The sequence below is a fragment of the Mauremys reevesii genome, linkage group 11, assembly GCF_016161935.1.
Source record: "Mauremys reevesii isolate NIE-2019 linkage group 11, ASM1616193v1, whole genome shotgun sequence".
Classification (NCBI taxonomy): Eukaryota; Metazoa; Chordata; order Testudines; family Geoemydidae; genus Mauremys; species Mauremys reevesii.
Genome location: NC_052633.1, coordinates 40,407,655 through 40,425,289, shown reverse-complemented (window position 1 = coordinate 40,425,289; position 17,635 = coordinate 40,407,655). Strand labels below are relative to the sequence as shown.

General features: G+C 38.2%; 1 protein-coding gene across 4 annotated transcripts in view; it reads left to right on the top strand.

Annotated features, from left to right (window-relative positions):
- Window positions 1-17,018, top strand: part of PPIG (peptidylprolyl isomerase G) — a 38,235-nt gene extending 21,217 nt beyond the window's left edge. For all 4 annotated transcript variants that reach the window (XM_039494593.1, XM_039494595.1, XM_039494592.1 and 1 more), the window contains 5 exons: window positions 7,863-8,067; window positions 9,949-10,116; window positions 11,826-11,910; window positions 15,291-15,427; window positions 15,734-17,018. In XM_039494593.1, coding sequence (XP_039350527.1) covers window positions 7,863-8,067; window positions 9,949-10,116; window positions 11,826-11,910; window positions 15,291-15,427; window positions 15,734-16,853 — 1,715 coding nt within the window. In that variant the 3' untranslated portion in view covers window positions 16,854-17,018. The remainder of the gene's footprint in view (window positions 1-7,862; window positions 8,068-9,948; window positions 10,117-11,825; window positions 11,911-15,290; window positions 15,428-15,733) is intronic.
- The last annotated feature ends 617 nt before the right edge of the window (window positions 17,019-17,635 follow it).

The window sequence follows — 17,635 nt, the reverse complement described above, 5'->3', positions numbered from 1 at the left end:
ATTTGGGGAGTAGACATTGGGTTCTCAGATACTATTGGTAAAAATAAGGGGATTGTATTCTAGGGTACTATCATGGTTGATAGAAGTACAATGTGGAGGAGAGGAATTGTGCTTCTGCAGAGAAGTGATAAATGTGGGGTATGGGTGAAGGGAATTAAGGATTGCTTGGTTACTTGATTGTTGGGCTAATTTACTTGGACTTTGGGCATAGTTGGAAGGCTGTCTCTGAGGAGTGCAGAGAGCAAAGAGCATGACAAGAGACAGAAGGCTAAAACAGAAGCTATAATTTGCAGTTCGATAGGTTTTTCGCCAAGGTGAGGGGGATATATTACCAATCTTTTCTCCCCTTTGATGCCTCAGAAATTGGTAATAAAGAAATCTATAACATGGGGGTGAAAGGGAAATAAATAGTAATCGATATAAATTAGACGTTATTAAGTGTAAAAAATTGATAAAGGAAACTAAAGACAAAGGGGCAAAAATCATGGCTAGTATGGCGAAGAAGTTTTTAAAATATATTCGGAACAAAAGAAATCCTAGTAATGGGTATTGGCCCATTACTACATGGAGATAGTAACATTGTTGTTAATGGTGCAAAAGAGGCAGAAGTGTTCAATAAATATTCCTTTTCTGTATTTGGAAAGACTTGTACTTGTATCATATAAGGACGATGAAGTACTTTCTAGTTCATTAGTAACTAAGGAGGATGTCATCATCAGTTAAGGATAAGTGTTTTTAAATCAGCAGGACTGGATAACTTTCAGCCAATTGCAAGTGTTGGCTGAGGAGATCTTTGGCCCACTGATATTAATTGTTAATAAATCTTGGAATACCAGGGAAATTCCAAAAGTCTGGAAGAGTGCTAATATTGTGTCACTATTCAAAAAGAGCAAGTGGTATGATCTGGGTAACTATAGGTCAGTTAGTCTAACATCAGTCTCAGGCAAAACAACAGAAAAGATGGTATAAGATTCAAATGTTAATGAATAGGAATATTAATGCCAGTGAGCATGGTTTTGTGGAAACTAGGTCTTATCAAACAAATATGATTTAATTCTTTTACATTACAAGTTTGGTTGATAAAGGTAACTTTAGATGCAATATATGTACACTTTTGTAATGTATTTAATTTAGTACCGCATGATATTCTGATTAAAAAATTAATATTATATGATGAATAACTGGCTAACTGACATCTCAAAGTAGTTGTCAGTAGGAAATAATAATTAAATAGGAGTGTTTCTAGTGGAGTTTTGCAGGGATCAGTACTAGGCTTGATGTCTACTATTTTCATCAATGATCTGAAAATAAATCTAAAAATATAAATTTTGCAGATGACACAAAGATTGGTTAAAAGTCATACAGAGTGATTTGGATCATGTGGTGAACTGGGCCAATTCAAACAAAATGCAATTTAATATAGCCAAATGAAAAGTTACATAGTAGGGAATAAGGAACCTACAGAATGGGGGACTGTATCCTGGAAAGCAGATTTAGGGATCATAGTGTACAAGTGACTGAACATGAGTTCCCTGTGTGATGCTGTGGCAAAAAGGACTATTGTGATTCTTAAGATATATGAACAGGGGAGCAGTAAGTAGGGTGATAATTTTACCTCTGTATACAGCATTGGTGAGAGAGACTAGAATGCTATGTCCTGTTCTGGTATCCTTTTAAAAATGTGAACGTTGGAAAAATTGGAGAAGGTGCAATACAGAAATGATTCAGGGGCTAGAGAAAATGCCTTGCAGTCAGAGACTGAGAGCACAATCTGTTTAGCTTACCAAAAAAAGATGATTTGGCGGTTACTTGATTAGTGTATAAGTTCCTTAATGGAAAGAAAATACTGGTACTAGTGTGCTATTTAATCTAGTGGAGAAAGGCATAACAAGAACCAGTGGCTGAAAGTTGAAGCCCGACAAATTAAAATTGGAAGTTGGACATGAATCACTGTGAAGGTGATTAACACAAACTACTAAGGGAAGTGGTGAATTCTTCACCTCTTGATGTCTTGAACTCAAGACTTGGAAGCTTTTCTGGAAAATATGCTTTAGCCAAACACAAGTCACTGCGCTCAGTACAGGAAATGTAATGGCCTATGATATACCAGAGGTCGGACTATATGATCTGGTGGTCTTCTCTGGCCTGAGCTTTATGAATCTGAGTTAAGTCTGCCTGTTGGGCCAGATGCTATCTCCCATTCAAGCCCAATACTCTGTGGTGTCATAATAGTGGCTACATTTCATAAGAGGTTTGAAGTGTGGAGAGTGGACAGCTATGCCATTTGGCTATGATTTATGAAGTCTGACAAGTTCTGGACAATATGGTGGATGGTCTGGGGAGGAAGGGGCCTGTTTTGAACATATTTATAGGCTGAAATTTTATAAGAAAAAGAATGGAGAGAAATAACATCTGGCTGTCAGCCTATAAGTCCTCTTTCTTTTATAGTAAACACTGACAGTGAGTTCTCTGCTCTGGCCTATAATTGACTGGAGGCAAGCTTGTCCTGGTATTCAAGAAGGAATATTTGCCTTTGTACATAAACGATCATGTGTTTGCAGAAAATCCTTGTCATTCTTTATGTTCACTTTGCACAGCAATTTCACAACATTCCATGTTCATCCTCTTCCACAAATAAGTCAGCCATTGAAGTAAGCTTGCAACAGTTGCTTGCATTTTACATTCTGCTCTGTTCAGGTAGGCAGTCTACCCTGGAGAGTTCCTTACCTTCAATTCCCACTTACTTAGTAGTCAGTTGGAAGTAGCAACTTTATTACAGATCTAAACTTGCCACCGAGTTGGAAATAAAACTGCGTCCCAAATTGGTTTTGACAAGGTCTAGACAATATTATCACAGGAAAGGGGAACTGCAGAACTTGACTTCACCCTTTCTTTCATTCTTTACACAGACATTTCTTAATTGGGGCTTGGAGCCATCTTGTTTCAGTTAAGTTTAGATAGGAAGAAATGCAGTGATGTTTCCCAGGAGGATGCTGTCCTGAGTGGAGAGAGAGTCGAGTTCTTCTCTGTTTTGGAAGAATATGAAAGTAGAGTACCTTAGGCCTTTTTCAAGAGTTAGTTCAGAGCTAACTGAATGGACTGTTATCTATTGGCTGTTCAGCAGAGTATGTGGTGATGCCTCTGTTTGTGTACAGCAAAGGAAGAGTGGACATTTCATACGAGACTCCTTTTCACGGAATGCATTTGGAAACTCTTAATTTTTCAATTTTAAAAATGCACCCATCATTTTCACTGGACAGATGTACAAATACAAAATTTGTGTAACAAATAATTTACTATGTTGACATTCTATACAAACTGTATAAATAAGCCTCTTAGGCAAAAGCTTGAGAAAATAGACTTTATGCCTTGTTCTTCAGTATTGGACCAACAATGAAAGCAGGTTGTGGAGTAGAGGCCTCTCCCTTGAAAACATTCTGCCAGCAGCTTTAGGGATGCTTAACAAGCTTGTCAGATGACTTCAGTTGCCATGGTAGTGCATAACTAAAGAAATGGTCTCAGGTGGTTAAGAGCCAAACCATGTATGCCTTCTAAGAGAGAACTTTTCACTTTGAATTGGGCCCAGAAGTGAACAGGAAGCTAACAGTCTATGGAGCACTGATGTAGTGTCTGTGGCCAACTGCAATAGGCAGTCAGGCCTTTGCAATCTGTACCAGCTGAAACTTCCAAGTGAGAATATTGAGAACATTATGCTAATCCATTCTGTAGGCCACAAAGGTATGAATAATTGTGAAGTTGTGTAAAACTGAAAAGTGATTACAGTTGTTTTAGGTGCGGTTGGGGAAAGACATTTTTGGCCAGTGTACCATCTCGGGCTCAAAAAAGTACCCATAAATTGCAAACCCCCTTGTTTAGGATGAGCAAATTCAGGGGCAAAATACCATGCCCGTCAGCTGGTCTAGAAGCTTCTCTGCAGTGAATAGCCATCTCATTGCTGTCTGGATTCAGCTTCACCAGCTTGCTGTCATCCAAGTCACTGTCTCAGCCAGGCACTGAAAAAGCAAAGAGAGCACCCAGTCTGCATGCAATGAAAAAAATAGTTGCATTTCACCAGTGTACATGTAGCACCTCAATATAAATTCCTCTAGAAAGCCATTGGACCTGCAGAATTCCTCTGGAAAGCCATTGGACCAGCAAGCCAACACCACCATCTGGTATTTCTCTGAAAGAGCAGAACCGCTTCAGTGATCTTACCCGCCCATCCAGACAGCTTTTGAAATTGTTGCTTCCATCACTAGAGGGCAATTGAAGAGTCAGCCAAATATAACCAATCAGAAACTGGATTGACTGTCTCATTACTGCATGCCTCAATGACTTTATCCAGAAAAGGTATATTTGAGACAAGGTGGTAGTAAGAGTGTTTAGATGAAGGGATGGTTATCAGTAGCCTAATTACTGCTCATATGAGAAACAGAGGCATCTTGCCCTTCATTAGAAAGAATTAACACGCACTGCCAACAGCAAACACAGTGTCTGTCTACTTGATCTTGCTAGCCATGAGGGTCGTGTCCAACTTGCAAACAATAACCTGAAGTTCCCCCAGCACATCAAGAGTATGTGATGGAAGTTGGCTGAAACTCAACCAGAGATGCTTTGCCTTCCAGATGTGGATCTGTCCCCACTGATTTGGTTATTCCAGTCCAGATCAGAACAGACTTTTCTGTGATAACATTAAAAAGCTTAATGTAGTGAGAAATACTAACCTCTCATTACAGGTGATGCATCGATACTGGAGAAGTAAGTTGCCTTTGCTTCCATGACGTCCATCATACTGGATTCTATATACACTTTCTGCAGTTGATAATTGTTGGGATACAGCTGCCTCCAACGCTTATGATCTGTCAGGATGGTGTAATAATAATTGGAAAACAAATGGCAATCCTGTCTTAGCTACTGGTTGAATAATCCACTGACTGTACAACCTTTAGGCCTAAAACATGTGAAACTGAATTGGGTCAGAGAGATTTGTTCTCTCTGTGTGTTGCTGTCTTGCAGGTCCCCAAAATTACACCTTTTCAAAAATGAGTGTGCTGTTGACTTGGCTTGCCCTTCTGTTTAATGGATGGGGAAAGGGGGAGTAACTGTTCTCTTTATATCCCCTCCTTTGGGTAGAAGAGGTAGTTAGCATAGATAAATGACTGGGCAGGAGACTATAGATGTGAATATCTGAATGGTATTTATTATTTTTTCCGTTTTTTTAGGATTATCACCTCTTTTATAAAAAAAACAAACAAACAAAACCGAACCAGCCCAGCTTGAGGGCTGAACATGACAACCCCTGCTCTGATCACTTATATCTGTGACTATGATCGTGGAACTCAGTCAAAAGACAGACATTTTATTAATGACAGCTGAGTCGTTTGAAGGACCTAAAGTTGTTGTTAATTTCCAGAATGAATACACTGCTCCTGAATTAGCAGTTTATACCCATCTAAGGGGGATTTCCAGGTATACGCTAGTTCAAGAGAAGTTCTTCACCTCCTCTAGCTCTGTACATAGAGGTAGTCCTCTCCTTCTGACCACTGTCTAGTGGTTCTACTTGAAATATGGAATTAACTGAGTTCCCATTTCATTTTCAAAATAACTAGTATATAACTTCCAGTACATGGTTTGAGTTAAAAGATTGAACCCAGTAAAACCCACTCATTGTTCTTAAGTTCTCTGGATACACAAAAGCTTCAAGTTGTCTGGGGCTGCCAACAGAGGTCTCTGTTGGAGTGGAGTTTCTCTACAACTTCATTTCTGCAGAATTAAGGAGCTTCACAGGAAAGAAGCTGGTTGTCAGCCTTTAGTTATTTAGAGCTGTTGAGGGGCTCGCTTCTGTTGAACTGTGGAGCTCCAGTCATTTCAACCTCCATGGGGTTGTAAACCTGCAGTGAAGAAAGTTGAGGCTATATTTTGTGGAATTGTGGCCATTTTTCTGAAGAACAGCTACTCCAGCGTATTAGCTCAATATTCGTTTTATAACCAGATTTTATTCCACCATAGCTAGGTACGGATTACGCCTCTCTGCACTATCAAAGCCCCTGTGCTCGGCTCACCTCGGTGGCTTCTTTTGGTGCTCTTTCTCATGGCTCCTTCCAGAGGAGGCAATGTTTTAGTTTGCAGCTTCAGAAGGGATTCACTGAGTTGGTGCACATCCCAACCATGTCTTCTTCTGAGGTAGCAGCAACCACTTTCCAGCTGTACTGACTTCCTGTGCCCACATTTTTGTGCTCCTGCCTCCCCCTTTGCAAACAACCCTGCCTTAGAAGGAAGTTTGAGGCTGCTTTTTGCCTCTATAACTTGTACCAAGCAGACATTCCATTTTCTATACATTGGGGTATGCCAGCTGAAATCAGCATAAACCAGTAGTGAAACTGATTAATTAACTTCTAAGGTAGCTCTCAATAACTGTTTAAGTAGACGAACATGATCCCAGCTGGGAGTCGTATTCAAATTTAAAATCCTTCTTTGACTCTGAAGTCTGATTTTAAGATCATAACAAACTTTCTGCTTAAATGCAGTTTTCTACAGACACAGTGGGGATTCATTTTTTTAAAAAATTTCTTTTGGCATTTCTTGTCTTCTCTAGTGCCTGAGATTGAGCCTTTTACCATACAAAACTGTCCTATAGCCAGTGATGTTTTCCTGTGGGTGTGGGTGTTGGGGGGGATAAAACTTAAAACTAATTGTATTAGTCAATTATAATGATGTTCCAGAGTCTGAAAATATCCTACAACTCCCCTATTTTGACAGTCTTTTGGAGAGGTGGGGACAAGTCTGGCTGGAGAATAGCTTGGATTGAATTGATTAATATATCTAGTTGAGACATCCTTTTTATTTTTTATTGATTGATGAAAGGATGAAATACATTATATTGTTTTAAAATTGTCTTTTACACTACTACTTTTGCCATCATCATCTCCTTTTTAATGAGACCTGCTTCACATACTGTCAAAGTTAAGAAATTAGGTTCTCAATCCAGGCCCTAATGGACTTGATATCTGCCTCCAAAAGTGGCACTGAACTCTTTTTCATTTAGAGGCCAAGGATATGATAAGACATAGAAACTGGCATACAATATCAGATTAATGGTCCATCGAGCCCGGTATCCTTTCATGGACTGTTGAGGAAGGTGCAAGGAACTTTATAGTGGATAATTGTGGAAAAACCTACCCATAGTGGAGGTTTCTTTCTAACCTGACGCAATTAGTAGTTGGCTTGCACCATCATACTTCTTGGCATATTTTTGTGGAAAAATGATGAGCTCTGAGGGTCACTTCTATTTTCTGAGCTCAGTTTCACTTAAGAATTATTATCTTTTTCTTGGGTCTTCTCAAATCTATGGTATTTCATGCTGAACTAGCTGCTAAGTGGATCAGCCTAGGTCATCTGCTGCTGCTATCAAACTGGTTTAATTAGGTTTCAATAGAATAGATTGTCTGAGATCATGTTAATACTGGAAACTAGAGAACAAATTCCTTAAGACTTTTCATTCTGTGTTATATTTTTAATGTAAGATTGCTGCTAAAAAGAAGTAATATTTTAGTACAATTAAAGTGCTAAGCATTACTGAGAGTTTACAGTTGGTAATAAAATTTTTCTTTGTAATTTAAAATAAATTAAAATAAATGGGCTATTATGTATTGTTTTAAAAATTTCTCCATTATTTGTATGACAAAAATATTTTCCACCAAATCTTTTTTATGTATTTACCATAATGACTTTAGTTACAAGATAAAGTATTGTGTCAGAATTATTTAGGAAGTTTGGGAGATATTAGATAGAATTGTCTATTCTGAGCTTTCAGTGGAACTGTTTGACATCTAAATGTATGTCTTTGTAACTTTGATTTATAGCCAAGAAAGAAGAGAGGAAAAGACACAAGTCGTCGTCCTCATCCAGTGATTCAGAAAGTTCAAGTGATTCAAAATCTTCTTCTGATTCATCATCTGATTCTGAAAGTGTTTCTGAAGAGAAACCTAAAAAGAGAAAAAAGAAACACAAGAAAAATTCTAGAAAACATAAGAAGGAAAAGAAAAAGAGAAAGAAAAGTAAGAAAAGGTAGGATTATTTTGCTATTCTAAAAGACTTTTGGAACCAGTACATATTGCTTTTTGTTAAAAATGTAAATGTAAAACTTAATATATGTTAGTACATATGTTGTAGAAAAATAAATGTTTTCAGCTAGCTACTTTCTTGTTTTGGTCTTGATGTAGGAAATTTCTTTGAATAAGATCACTTCAATTTTTGCACATATATAATGTTCTTTGGTACATGTCTGTTTGAACTAGCACCAGTTAGGTGTGTGAGGATTGCAGGCTCCTTGATTCTTTTTTTTGTAAATGACTTCAGTTTTCCTGCTTTAGTACTATACATTATTGCCAGTGTATGTAACAAGAGCCACTTGTGTAGTTTGGATTGAGATTTTCATGTGTTGATTTCTAAAATTGCACATTGTAAAGTTAATGCCTTGACTCATTTTTATATTCATTAACTTTGAATTAATTTATACAGAGTGAGACTTTTATAACGTATGATGAGGAGCATACAGGTCTAAAACGAACAAAATTAAAGCTCAAATGTGTTAACACCTTAATTTACTGATGTGTAACTTGTAATAACTTCTCAAAAATCAGGTGCCAAAGTTAAACCTGTCAGGTGCTTTTGAAAATCTTACCCAAGCACACTAAAGTCTCCTTAAAAGGCAATGTAACTTTAGGCTCTTAAGTCACTTGGTTGCTTCTGAAAATGTTACCCCCAGTTTACTACAGTATTCCCATGCAAAAATCTGACTTAGAGGTAAAGTTGTACAAGTATGTTTTCTTTCAGCGCAACCACTAAAAATCGAGGAAATCATCTGTTACAGCAGTACTATTCTTCAGACCAGCCTCAGCTTCATGTATCTTACCATCTAAATGCACTCACTTTTCTCATGCTCCCTTTAGATTCCAACAAATAATTATACAATTCCTCGTAGTTTTATATTCAAACACACAATCTGAACGTGACCTTTTTTATATAAATTTTCCAAACTCCGTTTCTTCTAAAGTAGAGTTGGCTGAAACTTTCAATTTGTGAGAAATTTTGGTATTTGGAAATTTGATTTCATTCAAAGTCAGGCAGCCCATGGAGCCAGCTGGCCCAGGAGTCTGGAAGCCCTGGGGTTCCCAGTCCAGGGCAGTCTGCATTGTGTGCCTGCCCTAGAGTCACAGACCCTGGAAGCCCATACCAGGACCTCCAGGTTCCCGTCTCAGTGGCAGGTACCCTGGAAGGACTATGAGCCAAGGTTCTCAGGGTTTTCAGGCTTGTGGCTGTGGAGCTAGGAGCTGGACTCTTGGGGCTTCCATGCTCCCAGCTCCACGGAAGGGAGCCTGGAAGCCCTGGCATGGCAGGGCTGCGCTCAGAGCTACAGACCGTGGACGCTCAGGCTCCTCAGAAAATTTACAACCAGCTCTAATCTAAAGATACAATATAAGTATATTTAGCAATTCACTGTATGTATTAAAAAATCATTGGTTAAAAATCTTTTATAATGTCAGTTAGGAATACATACATAATATACATCTCTGAGTGAAGACCTCATGGGAGCAAAATGGCTGCTGTTTTTGAAGCCTTAGCCTTTATTTTATGTGTGTAAATACTTTCAAATATCTGTAAGTGCTTGGGTTGATAACTTTCAGATTTTTGTGCCTTAGCTAGATTTTTTTTATTACTACTACAAAGACCATTAAGTATAACCTGCAGAACTCAGACCTTTTCTAAATTGCTCTGATGACCAAGTAAATAATTCCTCTTTTTTCTGTGTGTATCTTCAGTTGACAACGCTTCTGAAGTACTTAAGTATAGACAGGTTGAGAGACCTTTCCTAGAAAGCCCAAATCTAAAGTACACAAATATTTAAAACTGAAGGATTGATAGCTTTTTGTTTGTGTATAAATAAAGCTCATCCAATGAAAGTGAAGATGAAAACCCTGAAGCACAGCCACTGTCTACTGTCCGTCCCGAGGAGATCCCTCCTGTACCAGAAAACAGGTTCCTCATGAGAAAAAGTCCTCCTAAAATAGATGAAAAAGAAAAAGAAAGGAAGAGCAGGGAGAAGGAAAGAGAGAGGTAAGCTTACATATGTTTGAGTGGGACTGCACACTGACAATGGTGTGATCAAGTCAGTACTTTTAGATTCATAGGTGAAGTACAGGTTTCCCATGTGGTGCTTAACCACTGGCACGTTATGAGCAGTGACACTTCAGATTTCATAAAATGTTATTGTTTTTAAAGGTGAGTAGTGTGGATATTACAATGATACATTTTAAGGGAATTTTACAAGGAAAATAATGTAAGAAGGAATAGAGGAAAATTTAAGCACTGACTTACAAATACAGTTTCCACTTGAGATGGCTGGCTCTGGGGATTTACAAACAGTATATGGAGCCTTTCACTTCAAGGGTAGTTCACTGCTTTAGTATCAAGGGTTGTATGCAGCATAGTTGTAGCTGTGTTGGTCCCAGGAAATTAGAGAGACAAGGTGGGTGATGTAATATCTTTTATTGGACCAACTTCTCTTAGTGAGAGAGAGCAGCTTTCATGCCACACAGAGTTCTTGAGACCTTTCCCAGATCTGAAGGAGAGCTCTGTATGGCCCCCATGCTTCTCTCTCCACCAGAAGTTGGTCCAGTAAAAGATATTACCTCACACGCCTTGACTCATTAGTATCAAGTGGAAATTCAGCACCATATTACAGTTTAGTCGCTCATATGAAATATTATGTTTCTCAGTTCAGTTTCTGATGAACCACCTTAAATTGGACACTGATTCTTTCTGCCATACCTTATCAGACCAATAGTTAATATTTTCTAGAATCTTATTACTGACTATAGCCAGTACAGAAATTTCTGAGACAAGTGCAAGAAACATTATAATGGATAGTTATGAAATAAACTGCCCATATAGGAAATACATTCCTGCCCACATGCAGTTAGTGGTTTACTTTACAGAGATTTGTACTCCCTGTACTAGACAAGATAAAAAGTATATCTATTGTTCTTGATATATGTGCATGATTCTCTTACTGTGCTCTTGGCTTCAATATTATCTTGTGGGAGGGAGTTCCATTGGACCAGGCAGATGAATCTCAGCCTTATAAGTTCTCTCTCCAGATCAAGGTTGGAGCACACTGGTCAGTTAGTGTAGTCAATCTTGTACAGCACAAGCCATAATGGTACAATACCTATCCTGAGGCTAAACAGAGTTGTTCACTCCTTATGGCTGTCCCTGGAACATTTCACAAGCTGTAATTCCACTGCAAATTATTATTTATTTTTGCAGCACCCGAAAGAGTGCTTAGATACATTGCAGAAATGTTTAAAGAGACCAGGTTCCTATCCTTAAGAACTTAGAACAAATTTAGGCAGAATGATGAACGATAGGAATGAGGAAAGGGCAGGCTTATATTATGATGACACAGTGACTTTGTTTTGGCATGTACGTGTATTGAGATGTTCCTATGCCAAGTCTTTTCCAAAAATGTGTAAGGGAACACTTCTTCTCCTATCTGCCCCTAAAGGGATTTTTTTAAACGTTGTATGCCTTTTTTATACTATGAATAGGATGATATTTAAAGTAGTGAAGTGATGACCATTAGTTATTATCTGAACTGGCTGGAGAGTGAGAATTTCTTTTCATTTGGACTGACTTCTTTTAATTTGCAAAAGACCCAATCCAAAATAGTAGTGGAGTCTGTCTAAATGATCTTTTCCGGTCTTTCTCTCTCCACAATTTTTAAAACAATGTAATAGACAGCATCAGTTCTCTTCATTTTTTAGTAATCCATCAAATTCCCAGTCGTCATACCAGAGAAGGCTTTTAGTGACCAGATCTGGAAGGAAAATAAAAGGAAGAGGACCAAGGGTAAGTGTAAACAAAGAAACAAAACAAACAAACAAAAAAACCCAGCCTTGGTGACGATTTGCACTTTTATAGCACATATCATCTGAGGATCTCAAAGCAATTTCACATCGCTCTTGGGAGAGAGGAAGGGCGGTATTATGCCCATTTTACAGATTGGCAGAGTAAGGCATTGAGGTTAAGTGATTTAATCATATAATGAGACAGTAGTAGGGTTGGGTATAGAATCCAGTAGTTCTGACTCTGCTCCCCCTGGTCTGTGCACTAGCCAGTATTGCTCACTAAATACATTTAAAAGAAAATTTTATTTTTATTGTTGAAGTTTTTAAAAGAAAACTACATCTGTTTTGCTCACCCAAATTACTTGAAAGTTCAAAAGCATGAGTTGTTAATCATTTGGAATAAACTGTAAAATCTTAAATACCACTGGCAAAATCTGAGTTTGTCAGTGGTCCCATGAAAAAGTAACATTAATTTGTCATGCTCAGTGTTGGAGTTTAGTGGAAGAGATTGGTAAGCATTTTCCAAATTGCTTTAATATTGGTTTGAGAAATAGTGTTTAGTTGTAATAGGTCACTTACTCTGAATTTCATACCTGGATGCATGATGGGTAAAATTGTGTGTAGGTCAAAGCTCTGAGTTGTTGAGCCACCAACTGCTAGGAAGTGCATGCCTTCCTGCCTGATGGTTCCAGTGTTCAGCAACTCCACTGCTCTGCTCATTTGGAAAAAAAATACTTTTAATATATATAAAAGTAGCAAAGCCCACACAATCCCCAACTCTGAGGGAAAAGTGAGTGATAATCTTCTTATCTGTATATATCTTCAGAAAAACAGCTGCTTCCTTCAAAGAAAATTCCCCTTTATAGAGAACAGAAAACTCTCTAGGAATGTATCTGGAACGATTTTTAATATTTAAAAAAAAAAAAGTTACAGACAGGCACCAGCAGAAAACATGGCTCAGAAAAACAACCTAGTTCCGACCTGTCAGGTGCCAGAGATTTGAGATTCAGAATAGGAATCTGTAATAACAATAATCCTAAATAACAAAATTCCAAGTAAATTATTTTCTCATGATTAAATTTTAATAAAGTCCACTGAAGTTAGATGGTTAAATCAGGTTGGGGGTTTCTGTTGTACTCTATACTGTGACAATGAGGCAGCATCTATACTAGGGAAAATGAAGAAAAAACATTCCCACTGATACTAATCCTAGATCAGCTGGATTTGTGGGAGCTCAAATATAGATTCAGCATCAATGGCTGAATCCATTTTTATCATCATTTCAGCTGAAAGCAAGCCTAATTGAAATAATGGTAAAAGCAGGCCAGAACGTGAGACCTTATCCACTTAATGGTATGTTGGGGTGGCGTCTGAGACCTTATCCACTCAGTAGCCCCTGAGACCCTATCCGCTTGGGTCCCATGAACTCAGCTCAACTCTGAACGCTTCAGTGAGTTTTCTTTATTGGCATACAATCAAACTACACTTGAATTGATCAGGCTGAAGTGTAGGGAATGGGTACAGGGCATCCACACATCCAAAGTTCACAGAAACTTCTTCTTTTATGTACATTTACACATTACATTGTGTTTTCTATACGTTGCGTCCATGCATTTTGGGATTGGTTTAGTCACTTTGTAGGAACCAATCCCTGTACAGCATGCTCTGCCCATGCATAACTTACTCTTAAGCCAGGAACATATAATGAGGTAATCTTGGCCATTGTAAATGGTTTCCTGAGTGTTGTCCTTTATCTTAGCTAGTACAAACATTCTGTTTCCAGCCTGCTGATCCACTCACCTCCCTAATTCTGCCTTTCAAGAAATGAGGCCTCACCCATGTCCAGTTACTCATGTCAGGCCTGGCCTACAATAATGAACATTTGCAATAGCCCTTAAATTTTAAAGCTAATGGTAAAAAATTTGTAAACTATTGCTCTGGTGATGCTTTGCAAAATGTTACGGGGAGTTTTCATTGCAGGACAAGGGTGAGCAGTATTCATTCTCATGAAAAAAGTTCTTTAAACTTGATTTAATATCTAAAAGATTTTCAGGTTCAAGCCCAACAATTCTCTTTCAAAGAATAATAATAATACCTGGCTCTTACATAAAACTCATTTAAGGTCTTTTGGAATTTCTGAGACTGCGGTGTGGATATTTGATCAATCATTTGAGGTATCCATTTTAACTGAATACAAAATGTAAGTGTATTATTTTTGTAATTCTATAGTGCCTAGGAGCCCTAGTCATTCAGTACATAATTTTCAAGTGCTTGTGTGTTCGTTTGTTTCCGAATATGGCTCAGATTGCATTCCTTCCAGAACTCTCTATATGCTGAGCATATTTTTGAAAATAAAGCCACTTTTGAGTTACTTGAATGCAGTAAACCAGATGAAACATTTTTAATAAAAAAATGCCCCTCAAACTGCTCCCTTTCTCTCTCCACGCCCTGCACTCTTAACTCCAAAAAGGCATTTTTCCCAAACTTGCAAAGAAAGCTGCTTCTTGGCTCAGAGAGTAAGCACGAGAAATGTATGGGGGGAAAAAATATATTTTTTGAGGAAGCTATTAGTGAGTGAAAATGGGGATTTAAAATGAAATGGTTCTTTAACCTTTTACGTTAGTGAGAGGCCTTAATAAAGTGCTGGAAAGCTGAATTGATTTTCAGGAGGGAAATATTCTAGTTTACAAAGGGTGGTAGATTTGAACCAAGATACTTTGCATATCAAAATTCAATAGCAGGATGCAACAAAAAAATGTGGTTGAGACTGCTTTGCAAGTTTTTATATTTCTTAACTAACTGTTTTTTTTCAGATAATGTTATACAGGTGTTACCTTCAGTTTCAGTACTTTTACTATGAAGTTTGACTGCAGTCCATTGGTGAGATTCTCCCCTACTTGCTGGTAATGGGACTGGAGCAATGTAAACTGGCTCTAAAAGCCCTGGATCCAGTCAAGGGAGAGTAACTGAGGAAGACAGCTGCAGACTATCTTCTGAGGATTCCCTCCACCCTAAACCCTAGTAGTGGGGATGGGAGGGGCATGTCAGATATAGGAGAGTCCTTGTAGCCTGAGACAGCTATGTGAATTGTCAGTTACTGTAAGTTGTGGAGCAGTCCATTGGCAGACTGTGGGAGGAATGTTGTAAATTATGCCAGCTCTCACAATTTATGCTAGCAACCAGTCTGGCTCCCAGAGCAGCCCAGAGTGTAGGTGATGTAAAGATGACATAAATCCACTGTTGCCTCTTTTTCTGGTGGGCTGAGTTCTGTGCTGCATTTCTGGTAGGCGCAACTCAGAATCTCACCCCAGAAGTATGACACATCTTGCCTACTGTTAAACTCTGTTATATCTAACATTCTTTCTTTTTTGCCTTCTCAAGCGCTATCGGACACCTTCCAGATCCAGGTCAAGGGATCGCTTCAGACGCAGTGAGACTCCTCCACATTGGAGGCAGGAAATGCAAAGAGCTCAAAGAATGAGAGTTTCCAGTGGAGAAAGATGGATAAAGGGAGACAAGTAAGACACTGCTTTTTCCTATGTACGTTGGAATTTCTGTCTAGAATACAGTGGTGCCTATTTTCTGATCTGTTGTATCACAGTGAATTTTTTTTATTCTCAGAATATATGATTTTGGTGTAGTTCTCTCGTTGCTATCTTTGCTCTATCCCTTTTAAATCACCCCTCTTTATGGTTATGGTAACTGCATAGCCATTAATGTAGATGTCATAATACAAATTTAACTTCATGCGATGATTAACAATTTCAGTAGTGAAGTTATTTTCGTTCAAAAGATTTAAAAATAAATATTTTTCTTTTTCCAAGGGGTGAAGTAAATGAAAATAAGAAAGATGCTCAAAAAAGCCCTGGGAGAGGAAAGGAGAGAAAAGTATCAGACCACAGACAAGTCTCTGAGAGTCCAAACAGAAGAGGGGAAAAGGAGAAGAAGACAAAAGACCACAAATCTAGTAGTAAAGACAGAGAGACAAGGAGGAATTCAGAAAAAGATGATAAGCATAATAAAAACAAGGCCAAGAAAAGAGCTAAATCTAAAAGCCGGAGCAAAAGCAAAGAGAAATCAAAGAGCAGAGAGAGAGACACTAAGCACAACAGACATGAAGAAAAGAGAGTGAGATCGAGAAGCAAAGAGAGGGATCATGAGAGAGGTAAAGACAAGCACCATGATTCCAGAGGGAGAGAGAAAGAAAGGAGCAGAAGTAAGGAGAGGTGTAAAAGTGCAGGATCAAAAAGTAATGAACAAGATCACAGTAAAAGCAAAGACAGGGAGAAACATGGAAAATCAAGGAGCAAAGAACGTGAGCAGACTAAAGGAAAACATAGTTCGAATAGTAAAGCAAGAGAACGAAGCAGAAGCAGAGACAAAGGGAAGAGAGCCAGATCTAGAAGTAGAGAGAGAGACCGGAGTAGAAGTAGAGAGCATTCAAAAAATGAAGATAAAGAAGCAAAAAGAAAAGGAAGATCAAGAAGTAGAGAGAGAAAAGGCACACCAGAAAAATCTAAAGGAAAAGAGAATAAGAGGAGGAGAGACTCAAGGAGCCGTGAAAGAGAAGAAAGTCAAAGCAGAAACAAAGAGAAGTATCTGAACAGAGAAAGTAGAAGTTCACATAAGAAAAATGACTCTGAAAGCCAAAGGAAGAAGCGTTCAAAAAGCCGTGAAAGTAGTAGCCCTGAGACCAATAAAGATAAAAAGGCTAGTAGAGATCAGGATAAAAGTCCAGAGTCAAAGAGAAGACAAAGCAGTAAGGATAGAGAATTAAAAAAATCATCTACACACAGGAGTAGGGAAAAAGAGAAGACTAGATCCTCACTAGAAAAAGAAATTAACCAAAAATCAAAGAGTCAGGAAAGAGACCATGCCCATCGTAAGGATAAAAAGTCTGATCACGAATCAAGTCCTGGAACAGATGAAGACAGACGTGGATGAGCTATGGACTTGTTGTTTCCATTCTGTCTCAAAGTTTGAGACATTTTGGGGAACACCTTTTTTTTTAATGTGGACTTCAGTTTGGTCTTTTGATAATATAAAACCTGGATCATTTGTACTGCTAAAGTTTTAATAAACTTGAAATGAGAAACATTTTATGTGTAATACAGTGTGCTGTGTTTTAACTATTTCATTGCTTGTGTATCCTTTTTGTGTGTTGACAGCCAGGGGAATACCTTCTGTGTTGCATATACATTTTTAATTTATAAACGTGGTTGGCCCATCGCAAACATATGACGGCCTGTAAAGAGGCTTTTTTGGTTGGGGGCAGGGAGAAGCTTCAAATATATGAAATGTCTTTTGAAGCTAGTAGAACTCTGCAAAGCTGTGTCTGTCACTACAGTGTAATTATATTCCTAATACAGAATTAAAAAGCCTAAGGAAATGGATGGGTGTGGGACAGAGATTTTGTAATCACAAAGTGAAATAGTTTCATTGAGCCTCCACTCTGCCTGAACTGCTGTCATGTATGGTTGATCAGTATAACAGCAGAATTCATTTCTTCTATGGGGCAGCCATCTGCATTTGGGAGCCATCTGCATTTGGGAGCCATCTCTTTGGGAGAAATATTATTTTCATAGAAAGCATTTTTTTAACAAAAATGCTAATAATTCAATGTGAGTTTTTTGTAATCTTCCTTTTTCTGTTTTCTGCTTCCATGTCGCAATTTGTCTTTGAGTGCTACCTTATTTTTATCTTGCCTACTGTGGAAAACCCAACTT